The sequence below is a fragment of the Hypomesus nipponensis genome, chromosome 16 (genome assembly GCF_054491055.1).
Source record: "Hypomesus nipponensis isolate SF chromosome 16, ASM5449105v1, whole genome shotgun sequence".
Classification (NCBI taxonomy): domain Eukaryota; kingdom Metazoa; phylum Chordata; class Actinopteri; order Osmeriformes; family Osmeridae; genus Hypomesus; species Hypomesus nipponensis.
Window position 1 is genome coordinate 4,414,810 of NC_140376.1, and position 22,098 is coordinate 4,436,907.

General features: G+C 48.3%; 1 protein-coding gene across 4 annotated transcripts; it reads right to left on the reverse strand.

The window, feature by feature from the left end:
• Window positions 1-913: 913 nt before the first annotated feature.
• On the reverse strand, window positions 914-18,310 carry s100p (S100 calcium binding protein P). Of its 4 annotated transcripts, none has more exons than XM_084676379.1 (6): window positions 18,244-18,310; window positions 5,593-5,715; window positions 5,079-5,249; window positions 4,433-4,628; window positions 3,271-4,065; window positions 914-1,098 (listed from the first exon to the last, which is right to left on the reverse strand). In XM_084676379.1, the coding sequence occupies exons 1-5, from the start codon at window positions 18,264-18,266 to the stop codon at window positions 3,781-3,783; spliced, it is 798 nt and encodes a 265-aa protein (XP_084532505.1). In that variant the 5' UTR covers window positions 18,267-18,310; the 3' UTR covers window positions 914-1,098; window positions 3,271-3,780. The 4 variants fall into 4 exon arrangements, with proteins under 4 accessions (XP_084532505.1, XP_084532507.1, XP_084532504.1 ...); XM_084676381.1 differs by lacking the exon at window positions 18,244-18,310 and adding an exon at window positions 17,312-17,425; XM_084676378.1 differs by lacking the exon at window positions 18,244-18,310 and adding an exon at window positions 13,725-13,836.
• Window positions 18,311-22,098: the final 3,788 nt, after the last annotated feature.

Here is a 22,098-nt window from a genome sequence, read left to right on the forward strand (position 1 = left end):
CAGAGACCAGCACAGACTCAAGACTGTCAGTATGGGCTCTATGCAGTTTCATCACGTCCTCTGCAGGGCCTGTGACGAGGAAGACTTGCAGAGGAATCTTACCAATTCATGTCCCGAGTTATGATTAGTATAGAGCCATCTACAGGCCACATAAGACATGATGCCCGTTTGGATTTTAAGTTTCTAAGTGAGTTTACAGACTGCTAGCACAATTTTAATATTTAAATTTTTACCCAAGAGGAGAACTGTAATTGCTAATTAAATACCTGAGACTCATGTGGTGTGAATATCCACCAGCTCTCATTACAGTCAACATTTCCATCTGGCAGGTTAGATGACTGAGAAGCATGTCTTCCCAGTCACCAGAAGGGGGAGCCAGAGTGTTGTGAATGGGCCCTGACCCTGGTTAGTAATCCACCCCGTCCCTGCCTTCTGGCCCCCACCAAGCCTGGCCGCATGAGTCGTTGAGCCAGCTGTTCTTTGTGTACACACACTCAGACCTGTAAACAGGTGAATATTTGTGTGTGTGTGTGTGTGTGTGCATCGAGGAGGAGGAAGAAGAGGGGGCCCGATTTATATCAGGAAAAGTTCTTTGTCTCCTGGAGTTAATTTGAGCTAATCTACACACACAAACACTCACACTCTCTCTCTCACACACGCACACACACACACACAAACACTCACAACTCTCTCTCTCTCACACACAAACACTCCCACACAAACACTGTTGAAGCCAGAGGAAGCCAGAGGAATGTCAGTTCTCTGTTCAACGTGTCGGACAGGAAGCTGCTGAGTAGAGCTTCCTGTGGTTTCCAACGAGTGTTTACACAGGTCTCCGTGCTCCAGCCAAACAAAAAGACCAAACACACACACACACACACACACCACATTATAAAATATTGAACGACCGGCCTTCTGATTAGACTCGTTTATTGTGCAGATCAGCGAATCGTTGTGTTCATTGAGTCTTTCATCAATAGTACAAAACATGTTCTCAGTGATTGCATGATTTTACTGGCATTTTATTTGACAGCCTATCCAGTCCCTCATTTCCAGCTGTCGGCCTGGACTGGCCAGAAAACGAATAACCTGCAGGCTCTGATAGAAAAGGGGGAGGCAAACAGGAAAAGGAAATTAGACGAGTGCTTTGCCGTTCACTTGCTCACAGAAAGTGGTGGTGAGTATCAGGATCTGAACAAGAGACGGCGTTTATCCTTCCAGCATTGACATGTACTCTGGAAAATGACCATGGTTCTCTCTCTTTCTCTCTCCCTTTCTCTCTCTCTTTCCCTCTCTCTCTCTTTCTGCCTCTCTCTTTCCCTTCCTCTCTTTCTCTCTCTTGCTTTTACTCTCTCTTTCTCTCTGCCTTACTCTCTTTATTGTGTTCTCTGGCGGTCTCTGGCTCCACAGCCCAGGTTTATTCTGTGCTGTTGCAGTCATTTCCCTTTGTGCTTCATTTAAGTGTATCTCCAGACACATATTCCACTTCCAGTCTTGGCTTCTATACTTATATTCAATAGTGATGAAAGGCAAAGGGCCTTTACCTCGAGCTAAACAAGGACAAAAAAAAACGCTTGTTTTTTCTAAAGGAAATTTACTGGGCTTGTTTAACCAATAAACATAGAACTAAATGTACTTTAGTTAGTTTCATATTAAAGTCTTTTTTACACGAAAATCATACACAAATTATGGTCAAGTAAAAAATCATACAATATCTTGGTTTGAATTCTTAAAAAAAACCTTGTAAAAAACAATATTGACCCTCAATCAAAGAAGGCCTCAAATCAAACGAACATCACGATTCCCTGCCCACGCGGCATCCAGAGATGCAACTCTTCCCATCTAATCAGTCCACGTCCTTCTCAGAAGCATAGCTGTGATGAGAGCCCAGTCCTGCCCAGTCCGTCTCCCCCAGGTCAGGTGACCCCAGAGGGAGGCCTGAGTGATCCCACTCCCTGCTGGCAGATCCATCACCCGGAGAGCCAGCTGATTGCTCTGCTAGCAGCCCCCAAACAGAGGGACCTCTCATCTCCACAGCAGGCTCATCAGCTCTCCCGCTACTCTCTGATGGTGTCTATGGGTGTCTACAGCAGAGAGGAGGGGGGAGGAGAGACCATCGTAGAGGAGTGTACCTGCTTTTTTGTGGGTGTGTGTGTGTGTTTGTGAAGACCTATCACCACCGGCTAAATCATCCGGAAACTACAGGACGTTCAGCTCAGAAGTTTCCTGAGCAGGCAGGTCCAACAGAAGTTTTAAACACTTTATAACACCTAAATGATACATACGTGACACATACATGAGACGTGATGAAGCTGACGACAGCACAACCAACCAACAGAAACAGCAGCGGCTGCCCAGCTGTGTCACCAGGGATGAATAATTGACGTTTCTCCAAATCGGTCTGAATGACTGTGATCAATCACCCTTCTGTGAATACCCCCCACCTCTCTAATGGATTTGTGCTTCAGTGTGTTGCAGCTAATGGCCTACATTTCAAGCATTCCCCTTTTTTCTGTACTAGCTGTGGAACAGTATAGGGACTTAGTCATCAGAACATTACATAAGGCATTGTGGACTTCTAAGACATCTAGGTTGTCAAACTATATCATTTACTTGTGACAAACGCTTTTTTGTCCTGACAGACACACTGGTACAAAAACAAGCCCTCCCAGATTGTTCGCTTGGTCATGGAGTCTCCATTTCCCAGACCTCTCCAGGAAGAACACTTAACCCAAGTTGTCGCACCCCTCTGCAGATCTGAGACAACATGTTAGGTATTAGCAAGTTAGCGGAAGCGACCCTTTGACCCTCTCATAAGCTGGGGGTCATTTTCACCATCTTACCCTCAAACGGATCAAAATTCTTCCCGTGTCTAGGGAGCAGACTACGGGCCGAGGCTAGGGGCCGAGGGTGGCTGCTGGTCATGGCTGTGGTGGGAGAGATTACACCCCTGGTGAGGGGCCCTGGAAAGCTCTCCAGCCCCCACTTGGGGTTGGGCAAGCTTCCACCTGACACTGTGGGTAACAGGAGACGCCAGGCTTGGAGCAGAATCTAGGGAGGTGGGTGGGTGGGGGTTCCAAACATTTGTCCACAAGTTGTCGCCATAACCTGGCTGGTCCAGTAGCGCCGACGGTAGCGGGTCAAGGGCGGGTCAGGGCCACTGCTGGACACGTTGCCTGATCCTCATCTTCTCACACCCTGGGTCTGTTTCTGGAGGCTGTACAAAGCTACGTGTGTGTGTGTGTGTGTGTGTGTGTGTCTCGAGCTCACAGTGATTCACCTATCCTCGTTGCCAGTCCTGCGGGTGCTTCTCTGGGAGAGCCCGCCAAGATGTCAGGGGCAGCCGAAGGGCCTGGTCACCAGTCCAAGGTCAGTCCGCTCCCCCTTACACACACACACACACACTTCTGTGGTGCAAATCACTGCCGGACCTTCTGGAATCTGCCACTCGATTGGGCTTGGATTTGCTGCTCCATTCCAAGGCACTGACCAAGCAAGCTAACACAAGCAAGGTCACCGAACCGCCTCCATCCCAAAGGAGACTAGCGAGTTTCCTTGCTGTTGGCCAAGTGTGCCGGAGAATCACAGTAGAGGTCCAAGACTCTCTAGACAACTTTGCTGCTGGTTTGATGCTCCAGTCAGGGCTCTGGTATGTTTTGTATTACATGGGAGACATGGGTTCCAATCCAGAGTCCAAACATAGCAGAGGTGGACCACGTCGGACTGTCCGGAACCTTCTCCTAGCACGGTCGTCACGACAGCAACCCCCCGTCGCCCCTTTCACCTGCCGACCCGGCTCGCCTGGTCGCACATGATCGACAGGTGCTGCGTGAGCTTCACCATGGCGACGATGGCGGTCCCGCCAATCAGGGTGCAGGTGGGCCAGAAGAGGGAGTGGAAGACGGCGAGCTGGCCGTAGAGGCGGGTCAGGATGGCGCTCTCCTCCCGCTGCTCGGGGTCCGAGTAGCACGGCACCGTCTGCTGCCTCCTGAGGCGCTCCGAGATGTTTGACGCCATGGCGACGGCGGCGGCGTAGTCCTTGCGACACTTGGGCACGTAGAAACACTGGAGGGGGGGGGAGTGGGGTAGGGGGGGGCACAGGCCACACGAGTGACACACGTTAGTACACACGCGCCGCCCGCGCTTGTCGACATGCTTTTTTGGAAACGCCATCAAAAACTCTTTGGGTCAGCTTGAGTGCGGTCGCCCGTTTCAGTTCTCCTCAATAGACGGGTTGGAAGTACTAAAACCCTTGCTAGGAAACCCTTGAGAGAGCAAACACATCATTTCATTGCAATGTGCCTTTAAATTAGGACGATTGCCTGGTTGAATGCCGGTCTGGGATTCAATGTCCGATTCTTTTCCCTATCTCTACTCTAACTGTGGGGAGGGTTAAGGGTCAGGGGGGGTACGGTTGCGGGGGTTGTCCCACCTCGGGGTTGCTGTCCTGGGCCTCCTCGTTGTGGGCCAGGCGGAGCACCTTCCCCGAGGAGTTGAGGCTGACGTAGACCTGCAGGCAGGGGTAGCGCGAATTCTTCCAGCAATCCGAGCCGCAGCTGTAGCTGCAGTTGACGTCCCCCACGATGGTGGAGTTGAGCACCGTGCAGCTGGACTCTTCAGTCCAGACACTGGGGAGGGGGGGAGGGGAGGGGGGGTTAGCGACACGCGAGCCAACAGTCACTGACCTGTGAATTTTGTTTTCCGTCCAATCTGCTTTCTGCTTCGTTTGTTGTCCTGAACGTCGACGGCAGACAACTTTGGTCCCCGCTGAACATTCCTGAGCCAAGTTACAGACATGTAACCCATGACAGACAGAGCAACGCTATGCTTGGACGGAAAAAAGCTTGATTCTAGTTTAGTGAATCTACTGGTGTATGTGGAATTGGAGCGCAGGAAAGGGAATTCTGCCCACACGCGCACACACACACATATAATGAGAGACACAGAGATAAAGAAAGGCACACACACGCACGCAAACGTAGAACAAAAGACAGACCGAAATAGAGAGAGAGGAGGTGCACACACACACGCACACTCACACTCACTCACACACACACTCACTCACACACACCCGTTACCTGTCGGAGTAGGAGCGCACCAGGGTAATGCCCAGCACAAAGTACATCATGACAGACATGAGGACCATGCTGAGGCCCAGCAGGATGGCTCTGTCCTCCCCTGCTCTCAGCGCTGTCACAGTCTTCCTCTTGTCCAACACGTCATACTCCCGGATACTCTGGTAAACGGCCCTGACGAAGGTCAACAGGTTTGGGCACACACACATGTATATTCACACACACGTGCACACGCGACAGTCAGGTTTAAACTACACATCCCATCCATCTGGGTTGGATTAAAAGCATCAGTTTAAATCAATGAGGGTAACGTTCGACTGATCGATACAGATCGATGTAGATTTCACAATCCTGTGATTGGTTTCTCGATTGCTTTTATTGATGCACACTTGTTTTGCATTCAACCGTTATTTATAACTACTTCATTCATCAGCTAAGTTTGAACTAACTGGAGAGAAGCATTCGTAAAAGAAAAAAACGTAATGTGTTGCTGACAAACTCATAAGGGATACAATACCTTCTCTCACTTCCTCCTCCCTGTACTCCTTTACTTCCTGCCCAGAGGAACATGCTCTGCGAGGAGGCTGGGATTTGTAGTCCACCACTGTCGGAGGAGTTCACGCTGGGCTGCTGCAACCACCTGCCGACGACATTCGAACTCTGTTACCCATTTGCCCCAATCCAGGACCCCCTGGGAATCAGCGACGCATCACCTCACAGCTCCAAACCCCCTCTGGCACAGCTCCAAACTTGGTCAGGGCAGGACCTCAGCCAGCGTAAGTGTTCTTCACAGAAAAGCAGAGTTCAATCTCATTCGGTCAGTCACTGACAGAGGCAAGTTTCTCTCTCTTTCGCTGAGAACCCACAGCATATCCACAGGAGTCAAAAGCAAACTGGCGATTGGGTTGGAGTAATCCAAGGACTGCGAGTGGGGACGGAAACCATGGAGAGGGAGGGAGAGGGGAGAGAGAGAGAGAGGAGGGAGAGAGAGAGAGAGAGAGAGAGAGAGAGAGAGAGAGAGAGAGAGAGAGAGAGAGAGAGAGAGAGAGAGAGAGAGAGAGAGAGAGAGAGAGAGAGAGAGAGAGAGAGAGAGAGAGAGAGAGAGAGAGAGGAGGGAGAGAGAGAAATAAAATGAGAGAAAATGAGAGGGAGGGAGGGAGTGAGTAAGCAGAGAGACAGAGATTGAGAGCGTCAAGGGGAGGGAACACACACGCACACAAACACAAGCACACACACACCTCAGGATGTGCGTCAAACCCACTCGCCTGTTTCTCCATTTCCTGCACTGTTCATTTGGAATTGACTATTCATAGTGGGACGGCAGAGCAGAGCAGGCATAATGAGGAGGCTTCCAGACCAGGACCCGCGTGAGCACATTGATCCTCCAACACTGTTCACCACTAAAAGCCACAAGCAATTCACCCATCCCCTCCATCCTCCTCCAATCCTCCTCCCTCCCTCTGTCTTCCTCCCTCTCTTTTGCCTGCACGCTCGCCCACCACTTCATCCATCTCCTCCCTTTTGAATTCATCTCCTTCTCCCTCCTTCGCCCTCCTCTCCCCTCAACGGCCAACTTCGGCTCGTCGACAGGCTCGGGGGAGGGCGAGAGTGTGAAATACGGGCATACAAATATCAAGCGTGGCTTTAGTCGCTGACTGGAGCACAACAAAGGAGACGTTCAGCTCAGCGTGTTCACGTTTGTGTGTTTGTGTTGATGCCCACGTGGCTAGCATTCAGAGAGCAGAATTTAAAAAAAACACTAGGACACACACACACACACACTGGCTCTGTGTATATCCAGGGGAGATAACTAGTCACCCCAGGTGTGAGAGCCCAGGGCAGAGTGATGCGTATCATTTCATTAGGCAGAGAGGTGCTCCTGTACTTCCATGCTGTTTACACGTGTCAGCCCTTCCCTGAACCAGGTCACCTGGCACACACCGCCGCTCCTGTAGATCCACGTGAATCCAACAGCACAGTGAAAGCTGACTTGGCCATCCAATATGCTAAAGTTGACTAAAACCGCAGGACGATGGGGCCCTTGTGCAGCAGCCTGGGTTCGATTCCGGCTCAGGCCATTTCTGCATGTCTCCCCCTCTCTCTGTGAACATCTCTGTTCAATAACGCCCAAAAAATAAAGATCCATCTGGGTACCAAAGTACTATCTGGGGAATTCAATGTTAAGTAGATAAGTCGAACTTTTGCAACTCGTGATGAAGAACAGTTTTGCGACTTCAGCATGCGAAAGGATGAGTTTGGGTGAGACGCAGTAGCAGTGAGTGAATGAAGGTGGTTGGGGAGGGAGGAGCACGGATGAGGCTGGACTGTGTTGCCCTGGGAGACGATGGAGCAGATCTGGGGTAGGGACAGACAGGAGACGAGGCTGATCTCAGACAGGAAGTGACAGGAAGTGACAGTAGACCGGATAACACTAGGATTCCTTTGGTTCCTCTGGAATGTATCTTAGGTCAAATCGAGATGATTGGGCAGCACATTTGTGAATTTTGGCTGTCATTCAGGTCACCTTGAAATGCAAAGCCATACATCTTACTCTGCATTCATTACAAGCAGTGGTGACCATCTGTGATCAGTAGCAACATCTGGTTGGAGTTGGTTCAGGCTTTCGCCGTTAAGTTTACTATGCTCCATAAACACACCTCTTAACCATGCCAAATGTTCAGAAACTTCTCCTCAGGGAGTATGCATTTTCATTTCCTATTTTCCTCAAATAGAGACTTACAGAATCTCTGGGGAAAGCTGTGAATGTCAAGCGACCACTCCAAAGGAATTTGGCTTCTTGTATGCTTAATGTGGTGTTGTTGTTGTGTACCAGTTTAAAACCCCTTTAGAAGCCTCACAACAGTCTTTTGTCAAGGTTTCAACATTGATTTTCCTTGCAAGTTTTTTGTGTCATCAACTTCGCCGAGCGCTAATGCTAACTCCAAACGCTCATGCTATGATGGCCTTCTGGACTTCTGACCAGTGCCGCCGTAACACGCACTACGCGCTGTGCGTAGGGCACCAAGTCTTGAGGGGGCACCACAAAATTGCCAACTGAAAAATCATCAAAGTTATTCAAATTATAATGCTTATATTATTTCAGAAGGCCTATATTAATATTAGGCACCTTTTAGGCATGTATATCACAAAACAGGCAAAACAAGAGATATATTTAATTGCTCAAAAAACGTTACGATGGTGCCCCCCTCCCCCCCCCCCCCCAAAAAAAAAATACACACTCAACTTCCCAAGCTCGCCGTGGGCGAACTTTGACAGTAGGCTAGGTCAACTTTCCGAAAATGGCCTCAAAAAGACAACAGGAGTAAGGGGCAGAAAAAAGAAAGAGAAAGAAACTGCTAGATGATGCCCGTGCATCACTTTCAGGTAAGTCCATGTTTAATCATTGTTAAATACGGGAAATGTGCTTCTAATTTAATAATGGTTAGCCTATGCATACACCTCGAACTAGTTAGCTGACGTCATTGCTAATGTTAGCACACACTCAAAAATGTTAGGTGCAAGCTAAATTGTGATTTTACTGTTTAACATTATCTATGCATTTGAAGTAACTGATGCCAGCTAGCAGTTGCTTTACTGTACATTCTATGATGCTTTTATATTCGATTTATGAAATCGTTTTTAAAGGTCACATGACATGAAAACTTCACTGTAGGCGGTTATTTAACATTAATATGAGTTCCCCTAGCCTGCCTTTGGTCCCCCAGTGGCTAGAATTTTCGATAGGTGTAAACCAAGCCCTGGGTGTTCTTCTCTGCCTTTGAGAAAATGAAGGCTCATTATTGCTCTGTTTGAAAATCTGCTCCTTGTGACTTCACAAGGAGGAAGGTTAGGTTAATGCTTTCAGTTTTAAATGTTTATAATTTATTTGGAAAACCATGCTAAGAAACGTAAGGGTGGGGCTGACAAATTGAGACAAACAGACATCACCTTCACTAGACAAGGTTTTACCAATTGAAATACGGCTGTTTATTTTACATGAAGCTCCAAAAACGTTTTAGCACTCAAATAAAGGCCAAAAGATTTTGCTCGTGCGCATTAACTCTGTAACGAGCCTCAAATCAAACGCAGAATGTAGATGCATTGACAGTGCAGCTGTGGTGGTGGTGGTGGGCGGGGGGGGGCATCATAAAGGAATTATGCGTAAAACACCAAAATGGCTAGCGGGGGAACTGCTTCTGACATGCTGAAAATGAGAACAGATGATCCTCAGCACTCACCTAACTATCTGTTGGACAACCACCAGACACACAGATGCTTCACAGCAATACTCTGTCCATCTCCTTCTGCAATGGTTTCCATAATTGCGCAACAGCAATACCTACACTAGGCTATTACTCGACTGAGCCAACACACTTTGTCTCGCCGTGACGAGAGTTCTGGACTTCATCTTTCGAAACAATGAGCTCTCTAGGGTTTGTAAACAGTATGTCTAGCTGGATACAAGATGAGACCCACATAATAAAACACTTCTTTACTCATTTCTACTGGGTAAAACACTCCTTTAAGGTCTTATTTTTCGGCTGAAATCAACAACGTTTTCTATTCGAATGATCCTTGTTGATGTCATTAGTGGTCCTGTCATTTCATGCTAGATTAGGTGTGTAATTGTGCGCTGCATGAGAGGTGAGTGGGAGCATTGTGCTCTAATGAAAGTAGCAAAGCTAATGGCACTCCATGGACACTGCCACGCCATCGCAACAATGCCAATTATGCCACTTCAATGCTACGATGCAACAAGTTGCTCATTTAAAACTGAATACACAGGTTAACGTAATCATCTTTAAATGGAGTACAGGTGTGACAGCTCGTGTAACCCTTGACACTGACTTCCAACTAGCTGTGTATCGGAAGGTTTCAGTGAACTGTCACTTTAACAAAACCAACATAAAACACACACCATCAACAGGCAGTTTTAATGATGTTTTAATGGGAGTTTTTTTTCTGGTCTATTACCCTCATTAGGGGAGAATTTAACCCTGTGTTTTCTGAAGGTACTACTGGGCATGTTCAGTGACTGCCAGAATTACTAAAAAGATCTAAGCTGGTATGAACTTGCAGGTGATATGGCCAAGGGGATTGGCATGTCAGTAGGGTTTTAAAACCCTGATTCAGATGGGTTACAACTAGGGATGGGTATCGAGAACCGGTTCTGTAAGGACCCGGTTCTACATTTCTCAAAACTCGAATATCAATAAGGTCCAAGCTTATCGATACCGCTATCGAGACCAAGTAATATAATGTAACGTTGACTTATGTATCGAGAAATAAGTAATGTTATTTAAATCAAATCGCTGGTGCACAAACATACAACGTATAAACTAATAAAATGACTAAATTCAATTGAATCGCCTGCCAACCGCCTTTAAACTAAACAAAGAAGAATGTTATTGCCTCAAGTGCTACCTAGGTAGCGAGCTCGCTTCATTTATCATTTTGTTGCTAGCTACGATGGAAGAACGCACAAAACGGTCAAAGGCTTGGCTACATTTTATTAAAGCCAAAGATAAAGACGAAGCAAAGTGCAATATATTCCTCAAAGTAATTTCTTGTAAAGGGGGGGAAACAACTGCGATGAAAAAGCACCTCAACGTTGTGCATCAGATAAAGATAAAAAGCAGTACTTCGACTGTCTCTGAGTCGCAACGGTGCAAACTCCAGCTGCCTTTGCAGGACAATCCTCTGGTGAGCGCACCACAACTTCGTAGCGAGTCTCCGTCGTTGACAATAATAAGACAATTCAGGGCTCAACAGTGCAACTATTTCACGCGCATATTACCCTCAAATTTGATGTGTGCGCGAACTGCAAAAATGATTTACGAGCACAGTGTGTGAGTATAGACAAGCCTCCCCCCCTCACTGTTGATCATTCAAAACATAGCCACAGCAAGCATGGCTCTGTGGGATGCTTAAACATCGTGTAAAACAAAAACAGAGACAGAAGAAAATAGGGATAAGATAAGGAAGGTTTGGGTTTGGTTAACTGGTCATTTAGCTATATCAGGTGCATTTTGTTGAAACGTGTTCAACTTTTCATAAAGTCGATGAGCTTGACAATATCACTTTGTCAACCAACCAATCACAGTCTAGTTACTCATCCAGGTTGTGGACAGATTTAGATATAGCCAGAGTCAGGATCCATTGTGCCTATTTGCTCATTTTAGCCAGCCTCCTCCTGACAGCAACACGTTCCCCTTGTTCTATTTTACATCTGTTTTACTTAAGAAATAGAAAAGTATGAATAGTGGTATCGATAAAGACTCGAATCGTTAAGCAGTCTCAAAAATGGTATCAATATCGATAAAAATGAACGATACCCATCCCTAGTTACAACAGTCATCAACAAGGTGCCCCTAGCATGGGAAGTGTGTGTTTGTGTGGGCAGCGTGAACCAATGAGATTTGTTGGGAAATTTATGAGCACATGCCATCCATTCTAAAATTCAAGCCCTGGAGGTCACATGGAAAGGAATGTTCATTCATAAAAGCTGTCCCATGAAGGTCAGAAAACCCCACAGGGATGGTGAACAGGTCTGAAACCCCCTGGATCACAAGAAACTGACACACACACACAAATAAAATCTAAATGCACCAACCTTCAATTCTCCATTTTATTTATCAGCCACTCATTAGTGATTCACGTCTTTAAAAGCTTTTAAAGCTTTACAAAAATGAAAACAATAATGTTTTGTGAATGACAGAGGGTGTTTGTGTGAGAGCACATCAGCTCGACAGCTCCAGGCGCCTCGGACAGAATCCAAACAGCATTAGCTGCTCCATTAGACAAGCTAATGGCTCCAGAACTCAAACAAAGCCCGCCACGATGAAATATTAATCAACGACATTAACCTGAATCGGCCTACCTGGGAATTAAAGATTGTTGCCCTTTTAAGCGTAAAGTGCTTTTTCCGACACGAATGCTTTCCATCAAGTTCGCATACCTGGGTGACGGGGATTCACTTCGAGGGGGGGGGTATTTTCAGGGGGGCTTAGGTAAAATGGCATTAAAGGGGCAATCCTCAAATTTCGAAACGTGTAATTTACGAGGCGACGGCACGTCATCCACCCTTGCAAGAGGGCAACGGTTTCCTGCTGCTGGGAACGAGTGGGTGGGGGGTGAGGGAGGGAGGGGGCGGCTACAGGGCAAGGGCTAAGGGGGAGCTCGGTGGGGTAGGATTTTGGGGAGGAGAGGAATGCCACGTTCCCTCAGCGGCCGCTGGAGCCGGGGTGCGTGAGAGCCAGGTGCTGGTGCTATTTGAGCGCCCGCATGGGAGGCTGGAGTGTTCTGGAGACCTGGGCTTTCACCAGGAACGGGTGGATGAGGGTGGGGGTGGTGGGGCGGGGCAAGGGGTGGGGGGGTATAATAACAGGGACTCAGATGTGGCCCGGTGCGAGGGCGGGAGGAGGCTTCTCTGAGCGAATGATTAGGGAACGATGACTCAGAGGAAGCTACAAACGATGGGGAACAGAGAGTAACATTTAGCACCGGAGGAAAGGCTTGAAACGGAGGCCAGACATGTCTTTTAAAACCTAAACACAGACACACACACTCACTCACAGATACACACACCCTCTTCATGAACTCGATGGGTATTTGGTCTCATTTTGGGAGCGCGGGACTTTCGGCATGTCAGGATTTGTGTGATTAAGTCTGACCTTGTTACTGAGCTCTCTTTAAAATACCTCCCCTGCTCTTCCCTCCATTTTTACAATCCATCATTCTCGATTCGAGTGTGTTTGCGTGGGTTGTGTGTGTGTGTGTGTGTTTCAAAATACTATTCTGTTCAACTGATGTTGTTCGTGTTCTGGTGGTGAATGACCTGTCACCACTTCACCTTTTGTATATTTACAAAGCTTGATCCCTCAAACAGTCACCACCTGTAACAGCCCTGTGTCCTGTCACCTTACCAGTCCTGTCACCTTACCAGTTCATCCATGAAACAAGCACATGGGTCTCTGAACACATTAAAATAGTCAGCAAAATTTATTTTCTGGTAAAGTAGCCAGGTCAGACACACAGACGTAAACCAATCACTGCTGTGAAATCTCCATTAAATCCTCCTAACAAGTTTTCAGAGTATAGCTGACGTGCCCCCTCTTTAACACTGTATTTTAAAATCCCAATTTTGTTGGGAGCGTGAACATTTATGGCACATGTTAATATCAGACCGACCTGAAGTGAGGACACAGCTGTGTCTCTCAAGAACACCTAGCAACACCAGCATTAGCGTTGGACGTCAATATACCTCAGTGTAAATATTGAACCAGTCTAATTTAAAGTGCACATGAATATTCCATGAAGCAAAGTAAGTGAATGAGTGACTGGCTGAGCGGGAAGCAGGCAGTGGAGGGTAAATATTAGCTGAACAGAGGGAGTGAGGTGAAGCCATGACTTTGTGGAAGATTCTAGAGCCGGTTATAATAAGTTTAAGAAACATTGCCCACAGATGTTAGAGTGTAGTCTATAGTCAAGTCGTGTTAGGGAAATCAAGGTAAACCAAGCCCACCTGAAATACGTCAAGTGACTTTTGTTGTTTTCAATCCACTGGCACATCCACATTCAGAACTATCTAATTTGTAACTCTTAAGACTGCATTCAGTTCCTTTTCAACGCATGCAGGATGAATCTCACCTGAGCTGTGGTTCTGGGGTGTGTGTGTGGTAGAGAGACTTGAGGGAGTGCTGAGCTTCGTCCAGCATGACTTCTATTACACTACCACTGCCCATCGCCTGGTGGATGACCCCTCCAAGGCTGTGTGGCAGCTAGATTTATGTGCCCTGTTAAGGGACCGCAGGTCAGGCATTAGTCAATGTGTGTGTGTGATTGTGTGGACAAAGAGGGAGAGGGGGGGGGGAGCGTGAATGAGAGGGAGAGGCAGAGGGGGAGGGCTGAAGATAGAGAAAGGAAGAGAGAGAGAGGGAGAGTGAAATAGAGGGAGAGGGGGAGGGTTGAAGAGAAAAGGAGAGGGAGAGGGGTAAAGAGTGAGAACGGGAGAGAGAGAGAGAGATAGGTCGAAGGTCACCTCTGACACCGGTCATTGACATGTGAATGTTTAATCTCTCTGTGTTCCTCAGACACGACCTCAAGTCAGGAACCCTCTTGTCACACTGTTAATCAGACCAGTTCAGACCCACTTACAGGCTCCCACTGACGCACACGGACGACTAACCAAGGGGGGGGGCAAAGACACGTCAACAATGGCTGTATATCAGGCTCAGGTTCATCTTCAGCCCCAGAGCCTTGGGTCCTCTCACCTTCCGAGCGAGGTTCTCCTCGACGCACTGCCGTCAGTCTCCCGGACGACCCTGTCAACGCCTCATCAGCTCCTGTGGGTTGTGAATGCGCTCGGCGTTCGCAGGAGTCAAAGCCTGAAGGTCGCGAGTCTGAACTGGACATAACGATCATCCAAGTCAGAAAGTGCAGCGCGATGTTGGAGAAGGTGCGCTGGCTTTGATGCGGAGGGTCAGAAGGTTTAACCCGGATGTTATCCGTCTCCCGCTCAGACGTTTAGAATGTCTGGACGAGAAGCTTCTCTCTGAAGGGCCTTGAGGGTTTGGGTTTTAATAGCCTTACGTCCACAGCTGTCAGAGTGATGTCATAGGATTCTGGGGTGCCGGGCAGCAAACTGGTGAATCTGTCTCCAGCAGTGTATCTTCACTTACCGGACGGGAGGTGGAAGATATCAAACAGCTATCGTTAGATCCCAAATAACTGATAGCTTAGTTCATGATCAGTACACTCCTGTCGGGTGGAAGAATGATTGACTGAATGACAGAATGAATACAAGAGTGAGCGCGAGTGAATGAATGAATGACAGGTGGCTCAACACATTTTTGTATCCTGACGTGAACAAATTGCCCTACTAAAAATAAGCAAACAGCCTCTCTGAAAGGCCCTATCATATGACATGGGGTATATTCCAAGGTTTCATTGGTGAAACGTTGTTTGACTATTTTAAAAAGGTCAGTGGCAGTCTGTGTCCTTCTCTCCAGACCACACGAGTACGGCTCTCTCTTCTCACTCACATAGCCTGCATGTCCTACACACGTTCCCAACATACCAATGCTTTCCATCCATCTAGCACTTAGCGTGCCACTAACAAACACCAGCCAAGACTCCACTACGGCACTGAGCCCTTATTAGACCTGTGTGGTTTGGCAGCTGCAAAACAGATTACAAACAAAGGTCGCTAAACAAGTGGTGTCACTTTTTCTCAAGAGAGGGAGACAGAAAGACAGAGAAAACAGAGACAGAAAGACAAACTGAGAGCCACGGCTCATTCTCCCAAGCCACTTGTCCACTCACACAAGTCTGTAGGGCCTTCCCGGAAGGTGCTAGACGTCAGGCGGCATGGCAACAGCACAGGTGCTGCCGGGGGCTCGTAAAGGCTGGGCACGGGCAAGCAGGCCGCATAGACCTCACCCTCCAACCCAAACAAACACACGCATTCTGACAAACACACACCCAACCACTCTTACATACACACACACTGTCTAACATGCACAGACAATTTGACACACCAACCACACACACGCACACATACATACACAAGTGGATAGTAGTCGAGCACATTCTGTCAGACGCGTCCTGAACGGTGACGTTATCAGCTGTTTGCGAACAAGTTATTTCGGTGACGGCGTCGTCGTTCGTGGCAGGCTGTCGACAGTCGGCAGTTGACAGGGACGCCTGACTGTGCGGTCGGAGGAGGAGGCCTTGGGGGAAACTCTTTACCTCAGGGACAGAGGCCTCAGACCAGCGTTCCTCGCGGGGCCCGCTGTGTTACTTACGCACTGGAATGTTCTGGAATGTTCCTCGCCAAAGCATGGGGTGTAAAGACAGGCGGGGGGGGGGGGGGGGGGGGATTCTGCATGTACGTAGCTGGATGAGCTCAAACCGAGGGGGAATCTGCTGAGACCTGTGTTTGTATTCGTCACAGTACATGGTCCCTCTACGTGTGTGTCTTGACACTTGGGTTTCTGTCACCGAGCAGCCCTTGCATAAGTCACTGAGACAGAGGTGGCACTACAGGTGACAGTAACGTGACAGTGGTGACGTCCCACAACACGAGCTGCTCATGGACCATGTCCCAGGCACCGTGGGATTATAAAGTTATCTATCATTGTCCATGCATGAATACACAGGGAGAAAGAGATACAGAAGAGGAAGAGAGACTGTGAGAGAGAAGGGATGAGAAACAAACGTACAGGGGGAGAGGAAGATTAAGTGTGAGCGAGAGAACTGGGAAAGATAGAAGGGGGGGATCGTGAAAGCTTAAGTATAAGAAAGGAAGATAGAATGGGAGATGTAGATTACAGGGGATAGGAGAGAAAGAGAGAAGGGAGAGAGAAAGAAAAAGAGAAAGGTAGAGAGATAGTTCATGGAAAGAATGGTGCCGTCCCTCCCCTGTTTTATTTGATGGGTCAATCCATTCACACCCCCCTGGTCAGGTGATAATGGTAGGGCCCGGGCCAGGTGCCTAGGTCAAACTGGTCAGTCGTTGAACTAGAAATAGAAACAAAACAGCGGTACGGCTGTCTGCTCTGAAGGTCACTGACTAAATGGACCTGGGGGGTCAGAGGTAAGGGGTCAGGGGTCAACGAGATGAGAGTGACCGGAGGAGAAACAGACCTCCAAGGCCTGTGTCTGGTTCCTGCGAGTGGAGACATCTGCAGCCATAAGAGAACCCCTAGTGTACTACAGAGGTGCAGAATGAGATTCAGATGTCTAGTCTTGATGCTGACCCCGATGGTGAGGTCTACCTTTGATTAATCATCACAGTCACACAGAACCACCACAACAATGATGAGAGCCTAGAGAGAGCAGGTTGCCTTCTTGAGAACACGGTGCCTCTCTGAATAGCCTCTCTCGTCTATGACCAGGGAGAGTGTGTTATCGCTATAATTGCTATTTAGATGCAAGTGTTTTGAATCATTTTTTAAATTCCTACTATGTAGTTGTTGCTCGCTGTGTCTTAAGAATTTCCTTGTTTAGAACGACCTTGGGTTATACTATGCACTTGATGAAGAAATCTCTGACCACAAAAAACACACACACACACACACTATTACTGGTTTGTCCAACCCACCCTAATGAAGCACAATAACGATGGGCATGCAGTGTCATGGAAAGTTCTAGATAATCCCCATCCATCCACCAACCATGCAAAAATTGCTTCTAGCAGCAATTGAATTCTGCAACATTATACCCTTGCGTCCTACCTTCAGTGTGCGTGTACTTCTGCCTCAGATTTGCTGATTGATATTCCCATTCGCCCTGAGCTTTGAAGAGAAGACTGTCAGCAGTTGTTTTAACTTTTCGCCGAGTCCTGGTTGTTTAAGCCGGTTAAGGTGAACTATTAGAGACACGGCCACAGTAACTCCTGCTGTAAGCCTCTGGGCTCAACATGTCTCACATACCACTGGCTGGGGTCAGACTGACAGGCACTACGTACTAGACTGCTTGGGGGCATATAATTAGTTGGTGATGAGTGCGTTTGTGTGTGGGTAGGTGTGTGTGTGCGTATACAAGCGTGCATGTGTTTGTTTATGTGTGTGTGGAGGTGTATATGTGCGTATGAGAGTTTGTGTGTGTGTGTGTGTGAGTTTGGCAGTACATGAGGACACTGCAAGAGGACTTGACGTGTTTGCAGTCTGCTGTCTGGCACCATCTATTGGTTTGCCACTGGGATCTTACATAAGCTGTCTCTCCTCCAGTGACTCTTATCACAGTGCTAGCTCGTTCTCAGGGGCCGCCCCTGGAGGAAACGTCTCCATCAGATACTGACTGGAGCAAAGCAGACAGACTGACAGACCTACAGACTAGCAGGGTGACAGAGAGTCAGCCAGCACGACACACAGCCAGCCACACAGATGGGGATGGAGCAGACATGTTTGTGTCTTCCTGGTAGACGGTAACCGGTCACATGACGGATCGTAAGGGGTCGTATGCAGAGGGTCGGCTGCGTCCTGACGGCTAACACTGGGGTTCTGTTTGCTGACCTCTGAACTCCAGTCAGGGGCTCCTGAAGATCAGTCAGACTCCTCTCATTCCCCCGGTGGGGAAACGAAATGTAAAAGAGTCATGAAAAGTAGCAGGTGAAAAAGTAGATGGAAGAAAAATAGAAAGTTATAACAATAAGGATCGTTCTCACCCTGATCTTCTGCCTGTCAGCATGATGCTCTGACGCTCTGGTGCCTGGAGGTCGTGTTTGGTCTGAGGCAGGATGGCAGGGGCAGACTGGCGGTCTGGCACGGAGAGAGAGAAAGAGAGAGAGAGAGGAAGGGCAGGGTCTGGGAGAGAACAGGAGGAGGAGAGGAAGGCGGAGGGCGGGCCCTGGGTGGGAATAGGAGGAGAGGAAGGAGGAGGAAGTGAAAGTGCAGGCCCTGGGTGAGAATGTGTGCGCAGTGACAAGTCTTCGATAGGTCTTTCTAATAAACTGACAGCATTTGCATAAGCTGTACGCTGAATGTTGATCAAATGTTGATCGAATGACCTCTTTTCCTTTTCCCAATGTAAACAAGGCTTTGAATCTGGATGCAACACCAAATTTCCACCAATAGGTGGCAGGATTAAATAATTTCCACCACTAGATGGCGGTATGGAGTCAAGCAACACCTGCAACACTTTCATCTGGGTTGTTTGCAACGCAACTCTGTACAGAACAAAGATCGGATTCATGTCGCCAGATCAAAACAACTTCAACAACTGCCCTTTAGGGGGCACTGTTCCATAAGAACTCCTTCCACAAGGTGAATTGTAGTTGTTTTTATCCCCCTCCAGCTCTCTGGCTCAAAAATAATGTTCCCCTGGGTTAGTCTCTCTATTCTCTGAAAGCCACAGCTTCAGTGTTAAACGTGTCCCCAGTTTCAGTAGTAACAAGGGCAGTGCAAAGGGACTGCAAAGGTGCCTTCAAGATGCGCTTGCGTTCTCAAATACGATCAAAAACTAAAACAAGGTGAAAGGTGACGTGTGAATACAGTATGTTTCCGTGTGGCTGGGGAATTAGGGTGGTTTGGTACGTGCCACCGTATCCAGTGCAGTGAAACTTACCAGCCCACAGACACTAACAGGTGTGTCGTCCATTGTGTGTTGTCTGAGTTGGGGGAGGGGATGTACAGGAGCTCAGTTTGAAAGGATTGGGCCTTGGGGTGGGGGGGGGGCGCCCCTCACACACACACACACACATGTGGGGGGGGGGTAAGAGTTTGTGTGTGTGTGTGTGTGTGTGTGAGGGGTGGGAATGTGGGTCAGTGGTAAGACCACGTGCTCGAGCTCTCCCCCGATGCAAAAAAAAATACGTCCTCGTGTCCAAGTTTCCACTTCTTACTTCCTCCTTCCACTGCTCTGTTTGCGTAAACAAAGACTTGCACAGACCGCAGTCTGCCGGGCCTCCGGTCCAGCACCGGACCGTTTCTGTGGCTGCGAGTCTGTGAGGAGGAGTACGACTGGAAACATGCGGGGGCCGTCGAACACTCAAATGCCTAGCTTGAGGTAGCGGCGGTCACAGGACCTACGCAACCGTGGGGGGTTTAGCGCTGGAGCTCCGCGCCACTGACAAAATCAACAGTAAGGACCACAACAACACCAACACCAAAAGTAACCACAACAAAGCCTCCGGATGGTGAACACTGTGAGACGGAGAGCTATTAATAGCCAGGACGCAGACATGGAGACAGAGCGTTGCGGAGAAACACGCATGAGCTCACACTTGCCTCAAGGAACAACGCTACAGTCCATCGCAAACCGACAGGAGATGCTTCCAGGCTCCTGTGTAGCTTGGGGATGGCAAAGTCAGCCAATTGATCTCTTGGTTGACGTTTTAATCAGCGTACCATGTTCGTTGTTCAAACGATGACGGTAATGTCGCTAAGGATCCTAATGACACGATGGTGACTGGTGAAAGAGTGTCTGTGATTGATGGTTTTGTCGTTTCCAAGGTGTTTGACCTTCTGACAGCCGCTCGTGAAGAACAGAGGAGGGTTGCGTGCATCTCTGCAGCCAGTTACAACTAATAGACAGTCCCTCCCTTGTCGCTCCCTCTCCTCAAACAAGTGACCTACATACTGAACTGGGAAGAGGGGTTTTAGCTGTGAGTTGCTGGGGTTTGTGGTGCATGTCTGTATGGATTCATAGACCAAGATGAGACACGGTTCATTTCAACAAGATATTGAGCTCTAAATTTTACATAATCGTCCTCCACCGCTAATGTGGTCTGCTTTGTCGTCCCCGACCCTGTGTATGTTTATATTCCAGGAGCATCAACACTGTGTGGAAACTTGTCTGTTTCATGATCCCATGGTTACGACCATTAATTGACTGATTAGTGGGCAGCAGATACATGATTTTACTGAGAACGCTGGAACAGAAAAAAAAAACATTGATGTCATCCATTAATGGTTGGAACATGTCTTGTTTTCTGTTTGTTTTTTTATTGCTGCTGCAGGAATCAATCTGTAAAGTGAACGTGAGGCAGAAGAAAGAGATAGAAAAGGGGGAAGGGAGGGAGGGAGGGAGGGAGGGAGGGAGGGAGGGAGGGAGGGAGGGAGGGAGGGAGGGAGGGAGGGAGGGAGGGAGGGAGGGAGGGAGGGAGGGAGGGAGGGAGGGAGGGAGGGAGGGAGGGAGGGAGGGAGGGAAAATAAGAGACAGAGCAGAGTGAGAGACATAGAGAGACAGAGGGAGGGAGAGGGAGAGAGAACTACAAAATGAGAGAGGGGATGGAGGGAGGGAGGGAGGGAGGGAGGGAGGGAGGGAGGGAGGGAGGGAGGGAGGGAGGGAGGGAGGGAGGGAGGGAGGGAGGGAGGGAGGGAGGGAGGGAGGGAAGGAGGGAGGGAGGGAGGGCAGAGGAGGGGGCAGTCTGACACTCTGCAATGAAACAAGAAACCATGCCGCCCTTTCCCAGAAACCATGGGAGCGGTTGCCATGGGAATGGTGCAGAGAACTCCCTCCTTCCACCAATGGGTTGCAGCCATATCGGGCTTTAGAATCCAGGCTGTCACCGCGGAGACAAGAGGATAAACTCCACTGCCACACTTACAAGTCCATGTGACCATAAATAGAATAACCCAGAGTAGATTTTCAGCCCAAACCTTTATTCTCAATTTCGTCGGTTAAAGACTAAAGATTTAAAACAGACAAAAGACGTACCAAGGTTAAGGGAAAGCACAAAACAATGCAGTGTGTGTTTTGTGTGCTGTGAGATGTGGCACCAACTGGATAACAGCATTAATGCTGTTCCTTCCCCTTTAACACAACACAAACACACTGTATCGAGTCATTTCGGATTGAGTGCGTCCTTTCTTCAATGTTCCCCCATACGTCTGTGTTCTCCATTCAGACCGCTCAAAGTGCCGAGGCTAACCGGGGTCACACCTCATGGAACTGCAATGGAAGACTTCCTCTCTGTTTGAGGGGTGAATTTGATTCGCCTTACAACTGTGCACCACAGGGAGAACCGGAGAGGCTTCACCCCTCCGGATGACCTAAATCAAATGCACCTGAACTCATTGGCAGTATCTGTGAATAGTTTTGGACGTAGGTCGGTGGAGGAGAGCGGCCAAAGCCCGAGGGTTGATCTTGGATTTTCGGGGTTGTGTAAAGAGGGGCTGGGAGTGACCTAGTTACTATTGAACTGTTGCCTAACATGCTGTATTGAGGAGGATGGAAAAGCGAGACTGTTTCCAAAGTGACTCAGTTATTCCTCTCGGTGAAGAGCACTGTTCCTTCAGAAAATCAGACCGCATGGAATATCTAGGATCCCTCATGATGGTTTTATAATGATCCCTGGGTTTACTGTTATGATGAGAGTTCCACTCCTCTGAGCCAGGGGTAAAAGGAAAGTTTGAAGGGTAATGTCCAAAGGTACTTACTGTGTTGAAGGTGAAGAAGAATCTAATGAATTATTAATCGACGCGACACCTGGAGATACAGTAAAGACTTGAGATCCCTCCCTCCCTCACACATTCACAGACACACACACACACACACACACCACCTGGGATCTGTGACA

Excerpts from the sequence above, each read along its gene's own strand:
- s100p (XM_084676378.1), bottom strand. The coding sequence starts at position 13,819 with ATGGGCAGTGGTAGTGTAATAGAAGTCATGCTGGACGAAGCTCAGCAC. Across the intron at positions 5,250-5,592 it reads GGAGGAGGAAGTGAGAGAAG|GGCCGTTTACCAGAGTATCC; the intron begins GTATTGTATCCC and ends GACCTTCGTCAG. Across the intron at positions 4,629-5,078 it reads GTGCGCTCCTACTCCGACAG|TGTCTGGACTGAAGAGTCCA; the intron begins GTAACGGGTGTG and ends CCCCCTCCCCAG.